Source organism: Pongo abelii, chromosome 19 (assembly GCF_028885655.2).
Source record: "Pongo abelii isolate AG06213 chromosome 19, NHGRI_mPonAbe1-v2.0_pri, whole genome shotgun sequence".
NCBI lineage: Eukaryota > Metazoa > Chordata > Mammalia > Primates > Hominidae > Pongo > Pongo abelii.
This window is the reverse complement of record NC_072004.2, coordinates 96,300,899-96,328,197: the sequence shown is the minus strand read 5'-3', so window position 1 is coordinate 96,328,197 and position 27,299 is coordinate 96,300,899. Positions and strand designations below refer to the sequence as shown.

Sequence of the window (27,299 nt, the reverse complement as noted above, 5' to 3'; positions counted from 1 at the left end):
GGTGCTTGGGAAATGAGGGGAGGTCCCAGGCTCGCCCTTCTGCTGGGCCCAGCCTGAGTGGGCTCCCATCCTTCTCAAACTCTTAAGTGTGCCCTGAGGGCCGGCTGGCGGCAGCAGGGGGATGCTGAGAACACTGGGGGAGTGGCTGGCTTCTGCCTGCACCTCTGAACCTCTGAGCAGGCTCTGCGATCTTCATAGGTGGACCATGTGCACCCCGATCTGCACAATGGCAAGCCCCAGGAGTCACGGGGACCGCTGGGGGCTGCAGCAGGCACTCATCATGCGGGGGCGGAGCTCCGGAGGACCACCAGCAACACAAGGAGGGGGCGGAGCAGACATGGTGGGCGGAGCTCCGGAGATCCACCACCAACACAGAGGGGCATGCACACATTGTGGGGGGTGCACACATCATGGCGGGTGGGGACGGAGATCCGGAGGACCGCCAGCAACATCCATGGCCAGACGTGGGGAGCGGAAGGGAGTGGAGGAATGACCCCTCAAAAACACAGGGAACTTTCATCTCTGGGAAGTTATCACCAGGGTAACGATGGAAGGAAGGGCGAGGCAGGTGAGGTAGATGAGGCTCAGTTTCTACTGGAAACACTTCAAAATGCCCCTCAGTGGAACGACTGCTTTTAAACATGCAGGTGCAACAAGCTGGTTAAGAAATTAATTCACAGGAAGGCCTGTGGTGCCTGCAGGCAGTTACAAGAACACTGCAGGCAAGGGCATGCCCAGCTGGCTGTGGGAACAGCTCCCCAAGCACTACTGAGCAGATAACCCCTTCAGCAGCATGAATATTAAACCCGAGGCCCTGGTATCTTGCCTGGAGCAGGGTGTAAAACGAAGGCGCGCTGCAGCCTCCGTGCTCATGGCCACGTTCTGCCATTTGGGGCACTCGAGAGCAACAGGCCCCGGGAGATCCACGGGACCAAGAGCCAGTTTTAAACAAGACGCCCTGCACTGCAATACCATGATGGGCTGTGGGTGCAGTGAGAATGTCACGATGAAGGTAGGAGGAAGGCTGTCCACTTTCACCAAGAGCAACGCCTGAGACTAAAAATAAAGACATCATCAATTTCCAGGTCCTAAAAGGTACTAAAAACAGGAAGTCTGAGAATCAAAGTTGGCTTAGACATGTTCCTGCAGCACTGGCAGGGCTGGGGCAGGGCTGGGGAGCAGGCTCAGGCGGCCGTAATCCCAGACCACTGCATGCAGATGGCATCTCTTCCGTCCCTTCACCCTGGGCTTTGTGCCATGTGAGGGTCACTGTTTTGTGCATCCCAGAGCCTCTACACGTGGTCCTTCATCCGTGGCCAGGTGCCAAGACATTTCTAAGTGTGTCCATGTAGATGACGAAGATACGGGTGTAGGGCAGAAACGTTTCAAAATGACTTCCTGCCAAACACCTTTTGTTTACATAATGTGGCTCTTCAATGAATTTGAAGAAGAGTAAAATAGAAATGACCCACACCTCTCGCTTCCTGATCTGCAAAGCCAAGCTTTCCGTTTAGCAAGAAAAGGTTTTAGTGTAACAGAGACAGGCAGTAGAGATGTGAGATTTACGTGGTGCCCCTTCCTGGTCCTATTCTTCTATAATTTACACAGCAGTTTTCCACGTCCTGCTTCTGAGCTCTGGAACTGTGGCTGGAGGCAGATGGCCGAAGGATCACTGCCATGACTTTACAGAGGCAAATCACGGCCAAGGGAAGTGAAAATGACTTGTCAGAGCAAATGGGGTGATGGGATCAAACTCAGGTTTTTAACTCTTAAATCCAGTGCTTCAGCCAATCTTTCAAAGCAGTCATTCTTTATCTGTAGTTTAATGGGTAGCAGGGAAAATATTTTGCTGAAATATATGGTATTCCGGTCACCATTATGGAGCGTTCCCTGGTCACAGCCAGGTGCAGAGCACTGGGCCCAGGAGGGTTCGAGGTTGAACTGAGGTCAAGGTCAACCTCAGCTGTGCTGAGAGGAGGAGCAGCAGCTCCCCGCATCCAGCTCAAGAAATCAGGAGCAGCCGGGAGAGATGGCAAGCACGGCAGCCGACCCGTGCCGGGAGAGCCATGGTCAGTGCCCCAGGCCCAGAAAAAGAGTGAGAGATCCCAGAACCGGAAGAGGGGCTGGAAGCTGCTTCTGCTTGGAGAGAGCATATACACAAAATCCTAGGGAATCTACAAGAACCAGCGAACTAGCAGAAAATCCCAGGGAATCTACAAGAATCAGCAGAACCAGCGAGAGGTCAACTGCTGCTGGGTACGATCGATACACGCCTCCAAGGTGGAAGCCCTCGCCGCCCACTTCGGCAGCAGCCTCTCCCCCCACCTCTTCGGCAGCGGCCTCCCCCCATCCCCACTTTTGTTGCGACACCAAAGTCGTACGTGAGCACTTGGGGTGTGGGGAGGCTACAGTCAGGGCTGGGTGCAGGGAGCAGAAGGGCTGAGCAGGGGCCCAGGGGTCCGTGGGCAGCACAGTTGGGGACCTGATGGCCTGGGCTGGACTTGAGTCAGCAGGGGCTGTGGGTGGGAGACACAGCAGTGGCTTTGTGTGGGGTGTGCAGGGCTGATGGGTGAGAACGCACAGTGCGGGGTACAAGCCTGTGGCTCGGGGTGCCTGCCAGTGCCTGGACAGCAGGGGCAGTGAATTTGGCTGAACAAAGCCCAATGTGGCAGCTTCAGCGAGCACAGCAGGTCCTGGTGGCCAGTGCGGCATGGCCGACAGGGCTAAGGATGAGGCTGGGTCTCAGTGCCAGTGACTGGACGGAGAAGCTGATAGAATCTGGCCCGGGGAGCGCCGGGCAGCAGGCAGGAGCCCCAGGGGCCGTAAGCTCCGTCCACTCTCCCCTCACCTGCCTCACAGAAAAGGGAAGGGTGGCCTTCCCTGGCTCCAAGCCATGACCTTTCCAAGGTGTTCTTGGCACTCTCCCGTACCTGCTCTGTGACTTTGCTAGACCCTCCCTTTCCCTGTGTGGGCAAAAAGCTCCAGACCCGGCGCAGGGGCCCAGCGGGGTGCCGGCCCATCGCATGGTAGCTATGTGGCCCCTGCTCCCTCCTGGGGGCGGTGCCTCACCAGTCAATAAGCTGCAAATTCACGCTAACTTCACAGGGGATGTAGGAATTAAGAGACTTTGCATATGAAAGCTGCCGGATAGGGCGCCACACACACATGCACACACAAGCGCCCACATACATGACCACCCCCGCGCACACGTGCACACAGCAGCTGGCTGAAGTCCGGGGAGGAACGTGGACCTGCTCCTATAGGCCTTCTAATGAGCTGCTGGGGCTGGTTTGCTTCAAAACCAAGCAGGGAGCAAAGCCAGCCTTGCCCTGATGCCGGCTCCTCCGTCCCGCTCTCCTCACCCGCTGCGGCGCCCCCAGAGCAAGACTGACTTGGCTTCTTCCCGGGGCTCCCTGCCAACCTGGCTCCGAGCCCAGCTCTGTATCACACACATGTGCCCCTCTGCACACGGACAGCTAAAGGCAAAGGCATCTCTGGGACGTCTTTGTCCCCAACAACCCTGCAGAGGGCAACATATCCCCCAACTCCATTCCCAGCACACACTCTTTGTTCTAGAATTTTCATGTTCTGTAAATGAGCCCCTCCCAGACCCTTTGCACCACTCTGTACAGCTCTCCTCTCCACTGTGTCACACGAGGAGCTTTCGAGCGCTCTCCCGCAGCCGAGCCTTCCACATTTTCCTTCGAGGGTCTTGCCTGCCATCACCACTGGGTGGACGAGGTCCCCCAGTCTTGGCCTCGGGCCAGCCCTACTCCTAGGCCGCATAGGGCTCCTGACCAGTTGTCTCTGGAAGGCTCCCTGTGCCCCGGCCGGCCACACAGGCTCCAGCCCGAGTCGCCTCTCCCCACCCAGGCTTGGTGCTGCCCTCCCAGCCCTGCAGCCCGACCTCCTCCGTTCACCCTCCTGGAGGAAAGTGCTCTCCACCCCGTGTTTCCCTACAATCCACTTGACACTGAGGCCAGGCAATGTTTATAAACCACAGCTACATTCTCTGATGTCTTTGTTCCAAAACCTGTAATAATCCCCACGCCTGCTAAATGAAGTTCAACTGTGTCTACCGGGAACCGTGCACCCTCCGCGTGGACAGGGACTCCCTGCGTGTCCCCCCACACAGCCACACGGAGTGGCCTGCCCTCCTCTAAATGTCTTCCCAGCCTGCCCTGCCACTTCCATGTTTGGACCCCGCCTGATATCCACCCCCTCAAGGCCTTTCCTGGCGTTTCCAGTTCAGCATAAGCTGGGTCTCGCCCACAGGACTTCTCAGCCTCGCTCCTCTGACCCATCTCGCTGGTAGCTCCTGCAGGAGGTGACCCTGCCTAACAACAGGGCTGGTGTCACCTGCAACCCCTGCCCGCACCCAAGCATAAGCTGCTGGGGACAGGGACAGCTGACTTTGTGTCTCTCTTAACATAGCTAAATACGGGTCCCTGGCCTAGATGATTGAGGGGCGAACATGTGGCTGCAGGGCCAGGGCTGATGCCCATCAGAGAGGGCAGAGCCGGACAGCCCCATGTAAGGGGGTGGCCCCTAACACCTCGGGGCCTGGCCCAGACCACCTGTGCAGGGTTGAGGAGGGGGAGAAATGCAATGGTGGGCACAGGAGTGGTCGATGCGGGGTCTGGGCGAGGCAGAGGCCAAGTTTACTGCCATGACGGGGTTGCTTCCAGTCACGGTCAGGAGCACGGGGACAGCCTTACGGGGGGGGGGGGGGGGGGAGTCAGACACAGGCAGGGGAAGGCCAGGGACAGGATAGGTAGGTGACAGCCCCCCACGACCCAGAGGTGGCTGCCGAGGCGGGCACGTCCCACTTTACCCCGGAAGAGAGAAAGGGAACGGCGGTGCCTGGAGAGGGAGTGAGACTGGAGAAAGGGCAGGCTGGAAGCACAGGGCTTGGCATCCCCAGAAGGGCCGGCGGGTTCACATCACTCTGGGGAGGAGGGCGGGGATACTCACGCTGTCCACTGCGAGGATCTTGGCCCAGATGAAAACGAGAAGTGGCCGCAGCTCTCGGGCCGAGCTCTGGAGCAGCTTCAGCACATAGGGGAAGATGCCGACAGACAAGGCCTGGGGGAGAGGGAGGGCATCAGCGCGCCTGTGCCGCAGCGAGGGAACGGGCAGCAGCAGGGGTGCCACGCGGGACCAGCTGCAGTGTTATCTTCAGCACATATGGGAAACGCAACAGGAATGAATGGGCCTCACTTAAAGTAAAGAGGGGCTTCCTCCAGATTTATTCATCTCTGATTTATTCCTAGAAGCTGCCATGTATTGCCAGCCTTGACTGGTGTCAAGAGACTGGAATTAATCGCGTGGCAGCTTTTCCTTGTGGAGGGGCGGGCTGCTTGCGCCTGGGGCCCTCACCTGCCCTCGGTGGCCTTGTCTGCTCTTAGCAGCAGAGCATCAGGCACCTTCACTGTGTTGTTCACGTACAAGCCACGGCCACCTCTCCGTGACGGCGCAGCCAGCTTGCTCAACACTCACATTTGCACTTCAGATACACCTTGGGAGAAAGACGCCTGCCCTGGGAAAGGCAGGGAGGAGGGGGGTCGCCCAGGGGCTCACTGGCGCCCAGTTCTGGCCGTGTCATTCTCAGGGGACTCTGCCCTCAGAGGCAGGGGAGGGAGAGTGTGGAGGGCACTGCAGCATGAAGGATGCCTGGCAAAGTACGGCTGCACTCCACAGCCAGGGGTTTCTGCTGTGTCCTTATCTCAAAGCTGCTGGAATTTCAAAGACATCCCAAAGGTATCCCCTTCCAATAAGTGAGGTCCCCTGTAACCAAGACAGGAGGTGGTGGTGGGACCCAGGCCTGGGTCCCTTCCCTGTGAAAGGCCACATTTAACAAGGAATGAGCAGTTTCTCTGGTTCGGGTGGCTGGGCCCTCACCTGAGAGACAAAACCTGTACCTGTAAAAATACCTCGTTTATCCAGCCTCGATTCATGTATTAGCAAAATTTCCAATGAGCAGAAGCTTAATTCTTTAAAGGGAAGAAATTGGTTTTAAAAAATTAACCTTAAAAATGAAACTCTTTCTAGAATGTTATGAATACTGCTTCCTGTCTTCTTAGAGTGCAAGCAATGCCACGCAGGCCTTTCCAGGATGACTAAGTGACACCACCACGCACACACCAAGTGACCGAGTCACGCCAGCCTTCCTCTGATGACTCAGGCCCTGACTCTGCTACAAGCTATTTGTGGCCTCAGGCACCTGGCGTGAAAATGGCCCAGTGGTGAGTGCTGAATGATTCTTCCGAGTCTTGGATGTTTTCTCTCCTCCTTCAGTGCTGGACTATCAATTACCACTCTTTGTCAACATTATCTGATGAAAATACTTACATACACCAAACCCAGGTACTCACCACCCAGCTTGTGACAGCGGTTCCGCACCCACCGCCCCACCGCGCTGCTCCCAAGCACGGTAAATTAAGGCTCATATGTCACGTGATTTCATTGCTCATATGTCACGTGATTTCATTGGTGAATATTCAGTGTCTATCTCTAAAAAATTAGGTCTCTTTTATAAAAACACAATCCAGTTACCACACCCAAGAAAAACGAACAATGATTCTTGAATAACAGAAATCCAGCTCCTGTAAAATTTCTAATTGTTTTATGAGTATTCATTTTTGGAACTTCAACAGAACCAAGTAAGGTTTACTGTACACGGCAGCTGGCCATAGGTGTCTCGAGTTTCCTTCACTCTGCAGTTCCCTCTCAGCCTCTTTTTACTTTCCCTGTGAGTTACTTGTTAAACGCGCGTTGCTTCTTGATCCTGCCTCTGCCAGGGTTTTTTTAGTGGCCATCACTACTCTGCTATAGAATGAGGAACCAGAAGAGCGTTTCCGAATTGTGCCTGCCGTGATGGTGAGCAGACAGTGCTGAGGATCCAGACTCCTCCTGGGGGAAGCAGCACCACGAGGCGGGCGCTGAGTCAGGCTCAGGGGTGCCCTGCTGCTCCGCAGCGCTGGGCAGCGGCTCAGGAAAAGGGGACCGGCCAACAACATGCTCACTCCTATGTCTAACATCAGACATAAAGAGGGGCGACAACCCCAGACCCCCAAACGCCAGGCAGCACTGCAGGCTGCACGGGTACAGAGTGGGCTCCTTGAGGGCCTCAGGAGCGACAGGACACCACAATGGTGGACACACTCGCCCTGGGTCTCATGGCTGGGGGTGGCTCTGGATCATGAAATACGTGCACAGACTGAAACACGGAGCCTAATCTGTGTCCCGCCTCCCTCAGCCCCCAGGTTAATGCGGAAGGCACGCACCAGGCTCACTGCCCAGGGACCCAGGTCCAAAAATCTTCCAAGCAAGTCCAATGCTCTCAGCCGGTGCACTTGGCTTAACAGCACCTGGAAGAACAAGAAGAAAATGGTATCACTGCAAACCATACAGGTGTGCAACCCCGAAACGCTGCTGCACAAGCTGCCAGCTTTGGAGCAGTCTGCCACAGTTCAGAACTGTCTGCTGCTTCAGTCTGTTACCTAGAGCTGGTGCTCCAGCGGTCTGACCACAGTTCAGACCTGTCTGCTGCTTCAGTTACCTAGAGCTGGTGCTCCAGTGGTCTGACCACAGTTCAGATCTGTCTGCTGCTTCAGTTACCTAGAGCTGGTGCTCCAGCGGTCTGACCACAGTTCAGATCTGTCTGCTGCTTCAGTCAGTTACCTAGAGCTGATGCTCCAGCGGTTTGACCACAGTTCAGATCTGTCTGCTGCTTCAGTTACCTAGAGCTGGTGCTCCAGTGGTCTGACCACAGTTCAGATCTGTCTGCTGCTTCAGTTACCTACAGCTGGTGCTCCAGTGGTCTGACCACAGTTCAGATCTGTCTGCTGCTTCAGTTACCTACAGCTGGTGCTCCAGTGGTCTGACCACAGTTCAGATCTGTCTGCTGCTTCAGTTACCTACAGCTGGTGCTCCAGTGGTCTGACCACAGTTCAGATCTGTCTGCTGCTTCAGTCAGTTACCTAGAGCTGGTGCTCCTTTCCTTACAAGTTCATGCTTTTAGACAGGTGAAGAAAACACACTTTATTCCTTTATTACACAGATAAAACATGCTCAATGTAGAAAACACTAGAACAAACATGCTTTAATTGCATTTAAAAAGCTAACCCACTGGTGACATTTTGGTATATGAACTCAGACATTGTTCTTTATGTCCACACTTCTCTTATTGATCTTGAACTAGATAATATGTGATTCTATTTCTCAGCTCCTTTTTAAACTAAACAATGCACTGTGAACATCGTTCATATCACTAGGTATGTACTGACCATATTATTCCCAAAGGCGGCACAGTACTTCCGTTATGCAAATGTACACAATTCTTTAAACAACTTCCCTACTGATATTTAAATTATCATCAAAATGTTCCTACTTTTAACATTTTTATTTATTTATTTTTGAGATAGGGTCTTGCTCTGTTGCCCAAGCTAGAGTATAGATGCCAGATCATGGCTCACTGCAGCCTCAACCTCCCGGGCTCAAGTGATCTTCCCACCTCACCCGAGTAGCTAGGACCGCAGGTATGTACCACCATGCCTGGTTCATTTTTGTATTTTTTATAGAGATGGGGGTCTCACTACATTGCTCATGCAGGTCTTGAACTTCTGGCTCAAGCAATCCTCCCGCCTCAGCCTCCCAAAGTGTTGGGATTACAGGCGTGGGCCATCATGCCTGGCCAAAATGCTGTTCTTATAAATAATATTGTGATCAATATCCTAACAGGTACATCTGCACACTTACATGATTCTTTTCCACTAAGATAAATGTGAGTATTAAAAAGGTAATGTCGGGGCATATATACTTAAGTTACTAAATGACCCTGCGGCTGAACCCACGCACATTCTAGACGGCATGCACGTGGGCGCCAGCTTCCTGCTGCCTGAGCTGGTCACCCAGCAGCGCTCACTGGGGTCTGACTCTGGGCAAATTACTTAACGTCGCTGAGCCTTGATTTATTAATTCATAAAACACATACAACACAACACCTGCCCACAAGGGTTTCATTAAATTAAATAATAAATTTAAAGCTTGTGGGACAACACTAGTCCATATTACACTATTATTAGCCAACAGGACAGGTGAAAATACATCCTTTTCATCTGGATTTCTTGGATTTCAAGGGGAGTACATTTTGCAGGTTGATGGGCCATTTCCCCAGTAAACTTGCCCTGCATGCCTTTAGTTTTCTACTTCAAAATGTGGCTTTTTCTTATTGACATGTCAGAGTTCCTTATAAGTTAGAGTGGGCTTTGCCAGAGGTTTTGCACATACTTTTTCTGTTATATTAAAGTTCTACACTTTTTTTTTTTTTTTTTTTTTGGAGACAGAGTCTTGCTCGGTCGCCCAGGCTGGAGTGCAGTGGCGCAATCTCGGCTCACTGCAAGCTCCACCTCCTGGGTTCATGCCATTCTCCTGCCTCAGCCTCCTGAGTAGCTAAGACTACAGGCGTCTGCCACCACGCCCAGATAATTTATTTTTGTATTTTTAGTAGAGACAGGGTTTCACTGTGTTGGGCAGGATGGTCTCAATCTCCTGACCTTGTGATCCACCCGCCTCGGCCTCCCAAAGTGCTGGGATTACAGGCGTGAGCCACCGCGCCCGGCCAAGTTTTACACTTTGAATGGCATTACTTCTTTTGATTTTTTCCTTAATGGTGTCTACGCTGGAGGGCGCGTGCATTGAGTCCCTCCAACCTACAGCATTTCTATCCACGATGCCCCAGTTATCCAAGGGGTATTTATGGGGCAGGTGCCGCGTTGGGTGCTAGGAGAGTGACCACGGACAGTAGGGACCACCTCGCCCATCCTTCATGTGGCCTGGGAGACAGACATTAAATGAATGACCGCCCCATCGCCATGCCTAAACACACAGACCCTGGGAGGCCCTGACCTGGCCTCGCTGCAGGCCTCGGAGGTTTTCCCTCCCCCCAGGAGAAGATGCACAGGACACAGCTGGGCAGCGGGTCCTGGAGGTGACATGAGGGGGTTACCGCGTTGCAGGTGGAGAGGCTGGAAAAGCTTGGGTGTCTGAGGATGCACAGGCCACCAGTATGACTGAGGTCAGTGATGGGGAAGGGGCCAGATAGGGAAAGGCCCCGCAGACGGCGTGCAGAGAGGTCAGTTTGTCTTGAGATCCAGAAGCCACCAGCCGACGTTAAGCAGCAGTGACTGGTCCAGTGTGCTTGCTTTGGGGACAGGCCTGGCAAGAGGCTGGAAGTGGGGGAGGTGAGTGGAAGGGGGTGGGTTTGACCAGGGTGCCAATATGGAGATGGGGAGGAAGAGACTGCAGCACTGGCCAGAGGCTGAGAGAAGGGGTGAAGGAAAGCAAACTCTAGAAAAGAAGGTTTGGGATGAGTTTGAAAACCCTCAAGAGAGGCAGGGGAAAGGGACGAGGAGGCCAGTGAGGGTGGAGGACAGGGGAGAGGGGAGAGGAGAAGGCGGCGACCTGGGTCGTGCTCCTGGGGGTCGGCCAGCGTGACTTCCATGGAGCCACTGAGTCAGGAGCATGGGCCCTGGGGAGCCGTGGAGAGGGAGGAGCTTCCCTGTGGGGGGAGAAGAGCACTGGCAGGAGGACGAGGGGGACAGGGAAGGTCACAGGTGGCAGCAAGAGGAGGGGGCTAGCCAGGCTGGAGGGGCAGGAGACAGGGTACGGAGGGGATCCCAACATGTCCAGCCTTGGGGGCAGAGAAAGAGCAGTCGGAATGTGGCTTCACTTCCCTTCTATGTGCCCCGAGCCAGCTCCCATACCGGGTTCACCATGGACCCAGGAGTGGCAGGTTCCCCGTGCTGGCGGTGCTGAGAGTCTCTGATTAAGAGGCTGGGAAAGGAACGTGGGACTGCTCACGGGATATGTGAACTGGAACCGGATCCCTCTCCCATGCTGAACTCAGGGGCTGTCGCATGCCACTGCTGCCTGGAACTCAGGTTTGAGGGGCCAGTCGGAGGAAAAGCACGGGCTCTGGGGCCGGCTAACCTGATGTTAACCCTGCCTCCATCTCTGCCCAATAATTGGCTTAGATTCCTAACTTCTGGAAACTTCAACATCATTATCAAGAAAAACGGAGACAACAGTACTTGACTTGGGCTTATTCTCAAAGTTCAATGAGACAGAGTCCGTAAAGTGTCTAGCACAAAGCTGTGTGCACCAAGGTGTCCAGCAGATGTAAAGTCAGCATCGTAGTGTTCGGCTTCCAGATGTCTCCACCACCCAGGGTTTTGAGGACTGACTCTCTGTGTGCAGGGAACACTAGGCTGCCTGAGGCTCGAGTTTCTAGATGACCCAGGGAGAGGAGAGGAGGCAGGTCTCGCCACGGCCGCAATCATCAGAAATCAAAGACATCATCAGATCTAAAGCTTACAAAGATTGTTTTCTGATTCTCTTTGTTTTTTCCAACACTGTAAATAAGGACAAGGCTGTTTCTAAGGTAAATAGTTGCAGAACAAATGGAAAAAGTGGCAGGACGGGGTGAAGAATCAAGGCCAGTTCCTGTTACTGTTTTACCAGGACACTAGCCTAGCAATAAAGGTCTCCTTAGCATGTGCTCCTTACAAACAACAAAAGCAAACGGGACGCTGGTTCACAATCACTACCGTGACGTGGTCCTGAGCGTCGCACTGTAGGAGCTGCAGGTGCTGATGAAACACACGCGGGGGCCTCGGTGGCCCACCTGCCTGGGAGTCGGCATCGGAGGTCCGCGGGCAGCACGGGATTTGGTGCTGCAATTATTTCATTTGCAAAGAAACATCGTCAATAAAGAGTATTGGGGGGAAGGTTAAATACTGTTTTTTTTTTTTTTTCAAACATTACTTCATCTTCCTGCCACCTTTTGTTGATTTACGTTTTTTAAAAACTGAAGCCAACATAAAGCAAAGTTATTTTTAAAATAGGATTGGCTTTTAGGAAAAAAGCCAATGTTGTTTTTGTACTTAAAAACAACAAAAACAAAAATCTCCTGTTTCGGACCATCCCAGGATCTATGGAAATTACAGAAGTAAATGATGGTGAGCTGAATGAGTTACTGAGATTTATTTTCCACCTGTGGTAACCCAAACTAAACATTAATCATGGTGGCAGGCATGGAGGCTCAATACTGTAATCCAAACACTGTGGAAGGCTGAAGCTGGAGGATCGCTTGAGGCCAGGAGTTCGAGACCAGCCTGGCCAACATGGTGAAACCCCATCTCTACAAAAAATACAAAAATGAGCCGGGCATGATGGCACATGCGTGCAGTTCCAGCTACTCAGGAGGCTGAGTCAGGAGGGTGGCTTGACCCCAGGAGTTGGAAGTTGCAGTGAGCTATGATCACACCACTGCAATCCAGCTGAGGCGACCAAATTAAAACAGAATTGCTAAGGTTATCAAATTTCATTTGCCTTGTATACAAAGAGAGTGCTCAGGCAGGCATACTGGAAGAGTTGCTTCATAAGGAAAGATTCTCCAGTTCCAGCCCTGGAGTGCGGGTGCTGCAGGCCAGGTTGCCTGGGGAACCTGATGAACAGGGCGGTTTTGGAGTCCCTGATGTATATGGTATATATAATATCACTCTAGTTTGTCATTCTGCTGTCACCTGATAACAATCCTGTACTTTCAGACCCCACATTCTATTTGTAAAAAAAATGATGCACGGAGAGAGAGCAAATAGACTTCCTAATGAAATGCTCACACTGATTTGTGACATCTAGGAAAAGGGACTAAAACTTCATCCTATAAAATCACTCTTGGCCAGGTGCAGTGGTGCACACCTGAAATCCCAGCTACTCGGGAGGTTGAGGCACAAGAATCACTTTAACCCAGGAGGCGGAGCTCCGGCTGCAGTGAGCCAAGATCACCCATCAACAGAGGACTGGATGAGGAAAACTGCAGCGTCTGTGTATCATGGACTACTACTCAGCCAGAAAAACAATGAAATCGTGTCTGTTGCATCAACATGGGTGAAACAGGAGGCCATTATGCTCAGTGGAATAACTCAGAAACAGAAAACCAACTGTTGCATGTTCTCACGTATAAGTGAGTGGGAGCCAAACAATGGGTCCACAGGGACACACAGGTGGAATAACAGGCACTGGAGACTCCAAAAGGCGCGAGGGGCTGAGGGCTGAGAAATTACCTATGGGGTATAATGCCCACTATGTGGGGAGCAGGTTCACCCAAAGCCTAGACTTCACCACTACGCAGTGCATGCATGCAAGAAACCTGCACCCGTATCCCCTGGATCTATTGAAAAGAACAAGGGCCAAGTAAACAAATGAACACATAAATATCACTGTCACCTTTTTCCTGAAAAAGAAAGAAGAAAAGTCACTTTCTCCCCTCTCTTCCATAACCTAGGCGCTCTTCATTCCCCTGCCTGGGCTTCCTGAGCCACCTGTGGGGGGCACACAGCACTGAGTTCCGGGCGAGCGGCCGAAGCCAGAGGGCAAACACACCCCACAGGCCACGAGAGTCCAGAGCTCCTCGTGAGAAGATGGTGTTCAGGGCTGGGTGCGGTGGTTCACGCCTGTAATCCCAGCACTTTGGGAGCCCGAGGCGGGTGGATCACAAGGTCAGGAGTTCAAGACCAGCCTGGCCAAGATGGTGAAACCTTCTCACTACTAAAAATACAAAAAATTAGCCGGGCGTGGTGGCGGGTGCCTGTAATCCCAGCTACTTGGGAGGCTGAGGCAGAGAATTGCTTGAACCCAGGAGGCAGAGGTTGCAGTGAGCCGAGACCGCGCCACTGCACTCCAGCCTGGGCAACAGAGTGAGACTCCATCTCAAAAAAATGGACACCATCAATCAAGGGTCTGGGCAAAACAGCAATTTTTTTAAACACTGTATCTTCCTTCTTGTTCCTCTGTTGATTTATATTTTTAAAAGGCAGAGAGGATATTGAGGCTGGAAAGCAGAAAAGGGCTGTTCCATGCTCACATTTACAGGAGGGGCTGCGAATCAGCCGGACCTGATGAGACACCGCGCGTGACCCTGGAGGGCCACCAGCCACTGCCTCTGGCTCAGGGATGAAGTGGCAGGGATTCGGAACACCAGGAAGTGTGTAAGAAAATTCCCTTTCCCTTAAGTGATGTTTTCTGACTTGCCAAGGCACTAGAGAATAATTTAAGGATAACAGGGCCCAGGCTTTGGCAAAAATAAAGGCTCTTAAGAGAAAGTGCAGGGAAGTGGGCCGAGTTAACGAGAAAGAAGCCAGCCCCGGGGGGTACGTCAAATGAAGCCAATACTGCATTATACTTCACCTTTCCCTACTTTCTCGTTAGGTGGAGGTCCGCCCACTGATCCCGGCTGGGCACAGCCAGGAGACAGACCCTCCAGAAGGAGGAGGAACCTGCCACTCACACCTGCTGGAAAACCACGTGGGAAATGCCCCATGCTCCGACCAGAGCTGTCTTTGCGTACATCACCATCAGAAAGCTGCCTCCAGCATGTCTCCTCCTTCCTTGAGGGAGTGTGGGTGGCCAAGAGAACATCGAAAGAAATCAACAGAAGGCCATTTACAAAAAGATTGTTTGCCGGACCCAAAAGAACTGGATTTAACGTGCTTGGCATCGGGTCCTGCTTTGGAGAGGGCCGATTTTACTCCATCACATTGCTTAAATAGTAGGAAGGTCAGTAGGAGAGCCAGTGTCTTCTGAGGGACATCCTGGTGACCAAGGTGACCAACAGGAGCCGTGGGGCCCAGCATGGGCAACCTGTGCTGCGGACACCCCCGGTTACCTGCGGCCACACAGCCAGCTGCCTTTCTACACTCGCACGAAGGGAAAACGTGGGCTTCTGTCAAATGTTGTTTGGTTGCGTTGCTGCTATCACTGCGTGTTCTTGGTTTTGAACATGAGCTGGTTTATTTGTTTACACCTCACTCTGCAATCTCAGGATAGTCTTAAATGAATCTAGGCACATACAGGAAGAACAGTAATAACGTCTGCATTCTTTTCACAATGTCCAAAAAGCAACCGTCATAATAAACCAACAGCAGTAGAAATACATACTGTGAAATGTGGTACAATGCTATTTTATTTTGTAGAGATGGAGTCTCCCTATGTGGCCCAGGCTGGCCTTGAACTCCTGGGCTCAAGTGATCCTTCCCCGTCTTGGCCTACTGAGGAGCTGGGATCATAACACCAGGGCAGCCGGCTGGCACACTGGTTCTTTGTTGTCCGCCTGAGACAATGCCGGCGAGGACAGGCCGGCAGTAATGTCTTGAGCATGTCCACGTGCACTGTTCCTTCTCCCAACTCCTCTTTCTCTGGCTGAGATTCTTGGGGCAAAGTCCTGAACGAGGTGAGGCCTCAGTCCTACAGCGCACCTGCGACGCTGGCTGCCATGCTGCAGCGCAGACTGAACGGCGGAAGGGAAGGCTGCTGAGGCCATGGCCGTGATGGAAATAAACTGGCCCCGGTTTTCTAAATGATCTCTCAGAGGCAGGATGAACACCTGGTCTAGTGAAGATTGGTGTGCCGTCCGTCAGTGTGGTGAGCGGCCCTAACCGGAAGGCGCGAGCTCTGGAAGGAAGCAGGGCTGATGGGGGGCGCCACTCACACCCTCTCCATGGAGGCACCGCCACCCAATCTGCTTTCTAGGCAGGCGAGGACCCAACTCTGCCGACTCTCAGAACTCAGCACCACACCCGGAGGTGGGGCTCTTCCAGTGTGTGGGGGGAGTCACCCAGCTTTAAACCGAAAGGGGCGGGGCCTGCTCATTCCCTGCCTGCTGCCGGGCAGCCCCTCCCCACGGCCACGCACAGCTCCTCGCCAAAGTCCAGCTGTACCACCCCAATCACAAAAACACTTTTCCAGCTTTTAAAGTGAGTTCTTAGACCTTGATATCTACACTGACCAGTGGATTTTAAACTCCTTTGATTCTGACCCAGCCCACACACTTCCCCACAAACACACATTCACTGGAACAAAAGTTCTGTGGAATCTTTCTAACTTCACTACCTGTGACGAACTTTCCATTTCCGTGGCTTCCCATCCTATCTCAGTGACCAAGAGCCAGCAGGACCCACGACGCGACCTCCCACCCACGACGCGACCTCCCACCCACGACGCGACCTCCCACCCACGAACAGGTCACCCACGACGCGACCTCCCACCCACGACGCGACCTCCCACCCACGACGCGACCTCCCACCCACGAACAGGTCACCCACGACGCGACCTCCCACCCACGACGCGACCTCCCACCCACGACGCGACCTCCCACCCACGAACAGGTCACCCACGACGCGACCTCCCACCCACGACGCGACCTCCCACCCACGAACAGGTCACCCACGACGCGACCTCCCACCCACGACGCGACCTCCCACCCACGACGCGACCTCCCACCCACGAACAGGTCACCCACGACGCGACCTCCCACCCACGACGCGACCTCCCACCCACGAACAGGTCATCCACGACGTGACCTCCCACCCACGACGCGACCTCCCACCCACGAACAGGTCACCCACGACGTGACCTCCCACCCACGAACAGGTCATCCACGACGTGACCTCCCACCCACGACGCGACCTCCCACCCACGAACAGGTCATCCACAACGTGACCTCCCACCCACGACGCGACCTCCCACCCACGAACAGGTCATCCACGACGTGACCTCCCACCCACGAACAGGTCATCCACGACATGACCTCCCACCCACGACGTGACCTCCCACCCATGACGCAACCTCCCACCCACGAACAGGTCACCCACGACGTGACCTCCCACCCACGAACAGGTCATCCACGACGTGACCTCCCACCCACGACGCGACCTCCCGCCCACGAACAGGTCACCCACGACGTGACCTCCCACCCACGAACAGGTCATCCACGACGTGACCTCCCACCCACGACGCGACCTCCCGCCCACGAACAGGTCATCCACGATGCGACCTCCCGCCCACGAACAGGTCATCCACGACGCGACCTCCCGCCCACGAACAGGTCATCCACGACATGACCTCCCACCCACGACGCGACCTCCCGCCCACGAACAGGTCATCCATGACGCAACCTCCCACCCACGAACAGGTCCTGGTCTGCACGTGAACAGCACGGACACGACACGGGCCCCGTGGGCACTGGCATCTGAAGGGTGTGCCCCAAAAGGGCCTATTTGTTACAGCAGCTGTGACAGCCCCGTGCAAGGGAAGGGCTGCCGGCTTCCGGATCTGTGTGTGCTTCAGTGCATAACCTACGGGCGCTGGGCCACAAAGCCCGCTCCGCCTGCTTCGCCGGTCAGTATCTGCTCAGGGAGCCTCCTCCCTCCTCTCCCGCATTCACTGCCAGCTCCTGTCCTTCCCGAGAGAAGGAGGCAGTGGTGTCGAGAGCCTGCTCTGAAGCGAAGCCCACCTGTAGCTGAATCTCAGCAATTCCTAAAGTGGAAATGGTAGCCAGAGGAGATGGGGATGATGGACTGGCTGATGACTCCCCAGTCCCAAAGTTACACTTATCCGAGGGTGGAGGAGGGAATCAATGGCTTTAGAGGAAACCCTTTAGGAATGAATGTGCGATCAGCCCAGTGACTCCTGATTGGATCTGTGTGATCTGTTTGCCTGAATGCCACCTGCCCATGCGCCGTCATCTTTGGGGCAGAGGGGCTGGGATGTCACAGACCCACAGGGCTGAGGGAGAGAGAAGGCACTCCCGGGGCTGTGCAGGCATCTGGCTTCCTTCCTGCGGGACCTCGGCTGTCTGGCCCGGTCCGAAGAAACTCACCTGCAGGACGATGGGCAGCTGTTCGGGTGGGTTTCGGTTCTCCACGCCCATGGTGAGCCACACCTGGAATGCGGTCAGCTGCTCGGCGAAGAACGGACTGTGCTGCGGGGCAAGCAGAACAGGTGCTTGTTAGGGCCATGTTCCCAGACGACCTGGTCTTGCCCACCCCTGCCACCTGCCGGGCATCCAAGCCTTCACGAAGGGCCCGCCCTGCAGGGCTGCGAGGATGCCAGGCGGCTGAGAAGCGGGCACTCTGGGCACGCCAAAGAGGGAAAGCCTGCGGGGCGTGCAAAGGGACCAGAGGCAGGCAGGAGAAGGGAGCAGCTGAGGATGACTCCAAGGCTTTTGGCCGGGGCACCGAGCTGGGGCCGCAAGAGGAGTGTGCCGGGAACCAGCCGTGGACATGTGGTGCTCACAACAGTGGCTGGACAAGGATGTGAAAGTGCTGGGGGCAGGGGACCCCGTGAGTGTGTGGATCAGCAGGCAAGTCTGGCTGGGGACATGCTTGGGAGTCATGGTGTGTGAATCTTTTTTAAGTTAAATGAGAAAGGAAAGGGGCCCAGGACGGAGCCTCTGCTATGGAGACCAAGGAGATGAGCTGGGGCTGCGCTGGGGCCAGTGAGGACCCAGCAGTGGAAGGAAAGCAGAGCTCAAAGGTCTGGACGCCAGGGAGCAACGTCCAGGGCAGAGCCACAAACCAGCACCGGGCAAGGCGAGATAACGATGGAGAGCTGACCAGGCCCTGGATCAGCAGCGAGAACACTCTGGAGTTGGGCAAAAGCGCAGCCAGAGTGGGTTCGAGACAGGGTGAATTCGGTTTTGGTTGCAAAGGGGAAGAAGACAGACAGGTGGTGGCTGGAGAGGGACGTAGGGTCAGGAAGTGCTTTTTGTAGATGTGGAGTAATGGGGACAGGACGCTGGTGAGAAAGACCCAGCTGGGGGCACGGAGGGTGGGGAAAGGCTGCTGGAGGGCATCCTCGGGCAGGCTGGGGGACAGGACTGGAAGCACAGGCTGGGCTGGCAGAGCAGGGCTGCTCCCCAGGGGAACCAGGCAGGGGGCAAATCAAGGGGGCCCAGATGCAGAGAAGCGAGGGGAGGGCTGGAGGACCCGGCAGAGGCGGTTGCCCGACTGCTTCTTGTTTCCTCAGTGAAATGGGAAACGAGGGCACTCTCTGGGGTGAGGGCGGAAGGAGGGGTTGCAGCTGGACAGAGAAGGCGCGCAGGTGAGGGAGACCAAAAAAATGCGTGGGGTCAGAATGTCAGGCGGCGTCAGGGCCCCTTGAGGGGGTGACACGAGCTCTCCGTGGGCCACGCCGGGTGGGCCCGGGCTCCCAGTTAGCCCAGCCATGTGAGTGCAGGCACAGAATGGAGCAGGTGGGCAGCAGGGCTGCTGGGCCTGCGGCTGGAGAGCGTGAAGGCTGCAGGGGAGGCTGCCGTTGGAAGGTCTCGGAACTGAGCGGCCAGGCAGGAGCAGTCCGGCCTGATTCCCTCCACGGAGGGTCACTTCCACTTAACACACAGCTCTGCCTTCCCTGAGCCCCAGATACAAAGAATAAAGAAAAAAAAAAACAAAAAACAACTACCAGCCTCTCTCTCCCATCCACTATCCTCTCTTCCCCATGTTGTTTGATTTTGCTCAGGGGGAAGCTGGGTGGCTGCAGTGGAGGTGCGTGTCTCTGTGAGAGGAGGTTGGGAGGAATCCTCCCTCTGCTCATCTGGCGGGGTCGGCTGTGCCCCAGGTTCCAGTGAATGTGGACACACGTGGACAGGCGAACGCCAGGAGTAGAACAGGGTGCCTCCATGCGCCCAAGTCCAGGAGCGCTCTCGGCAGCCTCCACAGAGGAGCCTGGTGGGCAAAGCCCCGTGGCCCCACTTAAAAAGTCAGCCGAGAACATTCACCACATAGGAATCCGTGCTTCCGTGCAGCCAGTTTACAGAAAGTTAATCACACTTGGAGGGCAACCTGTGGAGTTGGCATGGAGCCCCCAGAGTGATTTTCCTGTTTTCAAGTGTGAATTATTCATAAATTGGTTGAAAAAAATCTCGTTAAGTACCCCCTCCTCCACATCCCGTGAGAACGTAGTTCTCCTGAGTTAGAGAAGGCTTGAGTCTGTGAACAGAAGTCAGGTAATTCAGATAATTACACCTCTTCTTTCTTTCACATTAGCTTTGCCTGATGGATTTTCACATGTTCCTCACTGCTGGAGTCACCACTCCATGCAGAAAGAGAAAAATTCCTGACAATTCACCTCAAACTGACAAAAAAGGAAAAGCACACCTTTGCCTGGCAGGTGTGAGGTGAGGCCGGTGAAGCTCCCTAAAGCCACGGGGAGGCTGACGAATTAGAGCAAGCACCCATGGAAGAGTGGCCAGCACTTTATATGATGTTCCGGAAAACATCTCGAGAGCGGCCCGTGTCTCCACCCATGATTCACAGGGCTGATGTTTTGGGCCAAATCTCTGAGATTTTCTCCACCCCATGAAGAGCTTCTGAGCTGGCCCCTGCGTGCAGGGAGCTCATTCAGCGAGACAGAGAGCTCACAGGTCCCCCTGGGCTGAGCGTCTGGGTTGCCCGGCCAGGACCACACAGCTGGCTCTCCCAAGGCGATTCGGATGCCAGGAGTTTTGCTCTGTTGCCAGCCTGTGTGCCAGGCAGTTTGGCATATTCTAAAAACAGGGGCAGCAGACTGAAAATGGGAAGGCCGGCTGAGAGGCTGAGAGCCTCCAAGTCACACCTAAGTGGAGCCCGTCCAGCTGCACTTCCGCTACCAACAACCTGAGCATACCTGCTGCCTTTCTCATCATCCGGACATTCTGAGACAGCTGCTCTCCGTCCTGACAATGGCACAATACATTTTCCACTTACGACAAGCTTGCTGCTTAAAGAGGGGACTTAAAGTTCACTGCCACGGGGACACTCTACCCCTCTGTACGGCTCTGTAGGGACATTCCACCTCCCTGTACGGCTGCTCAGTTTGCAGAAGGGTTCTCTTTAACACCCCCAAGAAAGTCAATTAGCCCAAGCTTTCTACTGCAGGGGAATCATTCTGGCTTCTCCTCCTGTCTGAATAAACCAAATTTTTTTTTTTTTTTTTGAGACAGAGTCTCACTCTGTTGCCCAGGCTGGAGTGCAGTGGCATGATCTTGGCTCACTGCAAACTCCGCCCCTGGGTTCAAGCAATTCTCCTGCCTCAGCCTCTGAAAACCTCAATTTTGATAGGGTTCTATGTCACTGTTAGTAGAGAAAAATCAGAAAGTGAAATTTTAAACGATACCATTTACAACCATATTGAGGGACGAGAAGGCTCAATATTATAGAGGTGGTGACTTCTCCCAAATCTATCTGTAGATTAATTGTAATCTCAACGAAAATCCAGCAGGTTCTTTGCAGAAATTAACATGCATGGAAATGCAAAGGACCAAAAGTAACTGAGGCAACCTTGGGAAAAAAACGCACTTGTGGGACTTAGTCTACCAGCTTAGAAAGTGTCATGTAGAGTTTGTCATTACAACTGTGTGGTCCTGGTGCAAAGAACAAGTGAGCAAAGGGACAAACGAGGGAACAGAGGCAGCCACATGGACACGGTCCTTGGTGCAAACGAGGGAACAGAGGGAGCCACGCGCACACGGTCCTTGGTGCAAACGAGGGAACAGAGGGAGCCACGCGCACATGGTCCTCAGTGCAAATGAGGGAACAGAGGCAGCCACGTGAACATGGTCCTCGGTGCAAAGGAGGGAACAGAGGGAGCCATGCGGACACGGTCCTCGGTGCAAACACCACCAAGTAAGCCGAGCATTCACGGGGGACGTGAAATGTGAGCAGATGCAAGTCCAGATGTGAAAGGGAAACATACAGGCTGCTAGCTGACAAAGTGCATAGCATCTGCTCAGAATGCTCATCTCAGAGGAAATAAAGGTTTCATAAAACAGGATACCAAAAGCCCGAACCATAAATGGCCAATACAAGTATGGACAATGCTCTATTAACCATCAGGGAAATACACAATTAGCTCTTAAGGAAATACCTTTTCATACTGAACCATAATAGCCAAAGAAACAAACAGCAACCAAAACTCTCGAGTGCTGCAGGAAGGCGTGTAAACTGACTCAGCCACTTTGCAGAGCACTCTGGCAGCATCTGTTAAAGCTGAATATGGGCAAATCCTGGGACCCCGAAGGATCACTCCGAGGAATGGGAAGGAGGGAGCAGCCCCTGAACGGGAGGACAGCCGGGAAGGGGAAGCCTTGGCCTCAGGCACAGAATTGGTGCTAGCGGGTGGGGAACCAAAAAAAAAAAATCAGTAATCAAGACAAATGATATTTCAGTGCAATATTTACAAAAATAAAAATTAATGCAAAAATCCATACTGAAGAAGATACCGACGTTTCAAAGGGAGGACCAATATCACAGAATTCCCTTTTGTCTCAGGCTCTGATGTGATAGAGTCTGGCTCTAGCCAGCAATGTTAGTGAGGACTGAAAACTGAAAACGCCCAGTGGCCCTAGAAGGGACACATGAATGTTGGGACACTCAATGTTGTCCGCCTTGCAATGAGCGTGAGCTGTGGCGTGGTGAGAGTGAGCTGCCGTGCGGTGAGAGTGAGCTGCGGTGCGGTGAGAGTGAGCTGCGGTGCGGTGAGAGTGAGCTGCGGTGCGGTGAGAGTGAGCTGCCGTGCGGTGAGAGTGAGCTGCGGTGCGGTGAGAGTGAGCTGCGGTGCGGTGAGAGTGAGCTGCGGTGCGGTGAGAGTGAGCTGCGGTGCAGAGAGTGAGCTTACTCAAACAATGCTGAGTGACAGCGGGCAGGCACAAAGACTATACCCTGCATGACTCCACGCATCCAAGCACAAAACTGGACAGGAAAGCGGCCACTGCTGGGGAAGGGAGGAGCTAAGAGGGGCGCCGAGGGGGCTCATGGGGGCTGCTTGATTTGGGTGTGATTACACGAGTATGCACAGCTTGAAACATTCACCAAGCTGTACGTGTATGATGTGTACACTTTTCTATATGTAAGTTATACCTCCAATAAGATAAAAACAAAAGGAACCTAGTGTGTGGTCCACGTCAGTTATCCCCGGCTTGTCCTGACACCCCAACATGGTGAAATCATTCCCAAATGCAGAATATTGATTCTAGTTGTTTAGCATAGATAGAGTAAAATCCTTGAAAAGAAACTTGGCAAAGATACCTGGCACAGAAACCTAAGTATTCGTTTAGAAAGAGCACACATGCAAATAGAAACTGCATTATTTTATATAAAAGCAGATTGTTCTGATCTCTTAAAAGTACCGAGTGAAGCCACGCTCAGAGTACAGAAAGGCCAATTTCCCGAAGGTTTCCAAATATCTGTCTGCGGCAACAGGCCCAGAGCTCTTTGGAAAAGCGCAGGCACTCTGGGGCCACTCTGGCAGGCTAAGGGTGGGCAGGCGGCGTCTATGAAGGTCTGCCACTCTGCAGGAGACCCTGTCATTGCCCTCAAGATTTGTGGTCCAGCAGAAAGGGAGGGAAGGCCTTTGTCTAGAAGCCCAATGTTGGTGCCAAGCACATAGCGGGGAGCTGGCTTCGGCCTCACGGTTTAAAAGGCAGGGCAGTCTGCTATGCCCTTGAAAATACCCCATGAATACAAAGATGGGGTAGAAGTAAGTGGTGGGCATGGGGTGCTCACTGTAAATTTCTTCCAACTTTGCTGTAGGTTTGAAAATTTTCAAAATAAAATATTACCAAAAAATCAAGCAATAAGGGGAGGGTAACAGAAGATTATAAAAGAGAATAAAGCCCTCTTAAAAGGCCATTTTCCCAGTCATCCCACCCGTGGGGCATGTCAAAATCATCTGAGGAGTTAAAACACCCCACACAGGCACATCACACACACCTCATGCACACCCACTCATGCGTGCACACGCACACACGCATGCACACCCAGGCTCCTGACTGCGTGTGTTAAAAGCTTCCCTGACGGTTGTAATGTGCACTAGAAGTTAAAAGTCTGTGCAGTGGACGGAACCCTTCCTGACCATCGGCGCCTCTGCCCTGGGCTGGAGGGTGGCATCCTCGCATCAGTGACAGCTGGCTCTGGGGCACTGCCTGCACATGAATTCCCAAGGGCCCTGTGCTGGGCTCTGTCCAAAGCACTTTTCCTACATTAACTCCCTTTGTCCTCCCAGCGCCCCTGGGGTTGGATACCACCATAATCTCTCCCTTAAATGAGGAGACCGCGACACAGGAGGCGACCAAACTTGCTCTCGGTGGCACAGCTAGGCCCTGTGGCTCTGAGGCCTGACACGGTGGTGTCTCAGGTGTGGCCCCAGTGGGAGGCGGGGATGCTGGTCCCCTCCTGCCTCTGCCCAGGCTGCCGCCTCCCCCATCTCTGGCCTCCCCGTGTCTGCCGCGCCCTCTTGCCGATTCCTCCCTTGCGTTCTGCACAGATGTGAGAGGCTCCTCTTTCCTCATAGGTTTCCGGAGGGCAGGGCCTCCGTCTTATTTATCTCTTTTCAGACTTGACGCCTCAAATAAGGCAAAAGCTCATTAAGAAACCACGAGGGGGTCCTAGGCAGCTGATGCGAAGGCCCGGGGCCACCCTCACTTGCAGGTGCAGCGACTAAACCAAGATTCCGCCCTAGGGTAGCTCAGCTACCCAGCACCCGTGCAGTGCGGCAGGGGGAAGAATGCCCCTCCAGGGCTCAGCACCAAACCCTCCATGGATCACTGTCCCACAGGGCTGAGAGTCAGAGGACTGGGGGAGATCCACAATGCATCTGTGGTGAAAAGGCTAGAAAGTGTAACATGATCACCACTCACAGGGAGTGAGTCCGCATTAAGAAAAGTAAATCTGTAATAGCAAAATTTTGAGATAGGACTGTTTTAAAAGTTGATTCTTTCAAAGTCTAACTTTAAACCCTGGTTGACTCGATGTTTTAAACTCTGGCAACTACATTTTTTCCAGGCAGGTGAACAAAATCTCTGACACCTGAGAGTCCTGGGCACCACCCCCAGTCTGGGGGCTTTGCAGTCCAGGTGCCCAGAGAAGTGGCTGCCGCCGCGGACGCACAGGGTGCTCTTGGAGGGACTCACCCGAAATGCAGTGCCTTCCTCGATGATCGTCGGCAGCTGAGACAGACAGATGTCAACAGCCAGGTCCCAGGCTTGCCTGCGGAGAGAACAGAGGAAACCCACTGAGCATTATGGACGGGCTTCCACACGAGGCCACTTCACAGGGCACAGGAGGAGCCGGCTGAGCCTGGGCAGCAAGGGTCTGGGCAGAGGCCACGGCAGCTGGTGGGGGGAATGTTTACAGTTTCTCTGCGACTCAGATTTGGGCTGCAGAAGACGTCTGAGGGGAGGCCGGGAGAGAGTGCAGGCCGGGAACGCTGGTGGTGCCAGCATCCTCACCATTTTGTTTGTCACATTTTTTCTCTTTAAAATAAAATGAGAAAAAAGCCTGGAAAAATAAAGGAATGCTTCCCATTTTCAGCTGTGGTTTCTGACTGTGACTTGAACCCATGTAGCGGCAGCCCATGTGTTCTAAGCAGCTGCGGTCCCTGCATAGGCTCTGATGGGGCAGTGTCCTGGAGGGACGTGGGAGAGACACCGGGGCCAGGTCAAAGTGCCTCATCAGGAGGGGTCGGCGTGCAGTCAGGGAAAGGCGTCCTGGCGGTCAGGGCTGAGCTCTGCGCTGTGATGGTGCCATGGGCCCATCCCCGTCCCTCCCTTGCCTCCCCTCTGCTGCTCCCTGGTGTGGACGGCCACTTGCTCAGCCAGTTCCTGCCGCCTCCCTGTGGGTCTCCCCAGGCACCCTGCAGTCTGGGGTCTCCTACCATGCATAGAGCTGCTCCCCGCAAGCCATAGCGGCTCCACAGACCACCCGGGTGATGTGCTTCCCCTGTCGAGACCCCTTGTCACAGTAACCGACCACACTGTCCCTCCTGAGTTCTCCCCCTTGGACATTATGAGGCTTTCTCCTCCGGCCTCCCTCCCGTCACAGTGAACGCAAGACAGCCTCCTCCCCGGGCTCCTGACCCGGTCCTTCAGGGCCCTGCCGCTGCAGCTTCCACAGCCCTCTCCTTGCCTGCTCTCATCCTTGCTCAGGGCGCCCACTGCCACCTGCTCACTGACACCCCCAGACACTATTTAAAATGGCCTCACACCTCTCTCCAGAGCTCCGCACCCCAATTCTATTGCAGGACCAGCCGGCAGTCTGAATTGGACCTAACACCTCCAGGCCAGTTCCTGGGATTCCCAGGTATAGGCAACAGCCTTACAGGGCACCCCCAGCCACCATCACCACCTTCCTAACGTGGCCTTGCCAGAGCCTCGGTGTTGTCCTAACAGCCCCCTCCCAGTGGGCCCCTCTGCCGGCACCTCCCTCCAGGCCAGCTGCCCTGTGAGCTTTCTTGGAGGCTCTAACACGGCCCCCCTAAGCCGTTCTGTGGCTCTGGCCTTCTCGTGATACCACAGGCCTGGCACACCCCAGCACCTCTGACATCTCCAGCCCTGTGGCAGAGGGACAGCAGCTGCCTCTGACCGACCCCTGCTTTGTGTCAGCTGCTCTACAAGGACACCGTGAGGGAGACATGATCATGAGACTGTTTCACCCTAGAGAGACAGCCACGCGCCCAAGGCCACAGAGCCACATGCTCAATTACTGACATCCCACAGGTGCCCTGGCATGCAGCTGTACCCAACTTCTTTCCCAGTGCCAGGCACATAGCAGGCTTTCAATACACATTGGCTAAATGAGAGTGAGGGCGAGCAGGAAAGCACCCTCTGTGTATGAGCAGCCCCGTGTGAGTTTCGAGAAGGAGAGAGGGAAGAAAAGAAGGTCTGACCGCGAGCCACGAGCCTGGGCTCTGCTCCCAGCTCTGCTATCCACTAGCTCCGGCCCAGGGAGCAGCTGACCTGCCTGCCTCGCCGCCTCATCCAGAGGATGGGGGCCTGACCAGGGAGCCCGTGTGGGAGGCTGCTTGGTGAAATTCAGCGTGTGGCTCTGGGGCTCTGGGCGCGTGGCTGTCTCTCTAGGATCCGTTTCACCATCTGTGAAATGGGCTCATGATCATGTCTCCCTCACAGCGTACTTGTAGAGAGGCTGACACAAAGCAGGGGTCAGTCAGAGGCAGCTGCTGTCCCCCCGCCACAACATCCACCATGAACTCTAAACTGGAAGTGAATTATCACCTCGCTCTCGGCACGGCCACAGAGCACCGTCTTGATCTCCGCGGATACAGGCTGAGTATTTCTTTTCTAAAATGCCTGGGACCGGAAGTGTTTTGGGTTTCCGGTATTTTCAGGTTTTGGAATATTTGCATATACATAATGAGATATCATGCGGATGGGACCCAAGTCTAAGAGCAAACTCCATTTATGTTTCATATACCTCTTACACACACAGCCTGAAGCGAATTTTACACAATTTTGTGCATGAAACAAAGTTTGCGTCCGCAAGGTCAGGAGAGGAACTGTCCACCTGTGGCAGTGTGGTGGCCCTCACAGTTTTGAATTTTGGAACATTTTGGATTTTTGAATTAGGGACACTCAACCTTGGTCGTAGGGATGGAGGAAGGACAGCAATCCCTTCAGCCCTACTCTC

At 54.1% G+C, this 27,299-nt stretch overlaps 1 protein-coding gene across 6 annotated transcripts in view; it reads right to left on the bottom strand.

Annotated features, from left to right (window-relative positions):
• RPTOR (regulatory associated protein of MTOR complex 1) overlaps positions 1-27,299 on the bottom strand; it is a 415,958-nt gene that overhangs the window by 103,812 nt on the left and 284,847 nt on the right. For all 6 annotated transcript variants that reach the window (XM_024235062.3, XM_024235063.3, XM_054535892.2 and 3 more), the window contains 4 exons: positions 24,788-24,863; positions 17,720-17,821; positions 7,287-7,370; positions 4,975-5,085 (listed from right to left, as the gene is read on the bottom strand). In XM_024235062.3, the coding sequence (XP_024090830.1) occupies positions 4,975-5,085; positions 7,287-7,370; positions 17,720-17,821; positions 24,788-24,863 (373 nt within the window). The remainder of the gene's footprint in view (positions 1-4,974; positions 5,086-7,286; positions 7,371-17,719; positions 17,822-24,787; positions 24,864-27,299) is intronic.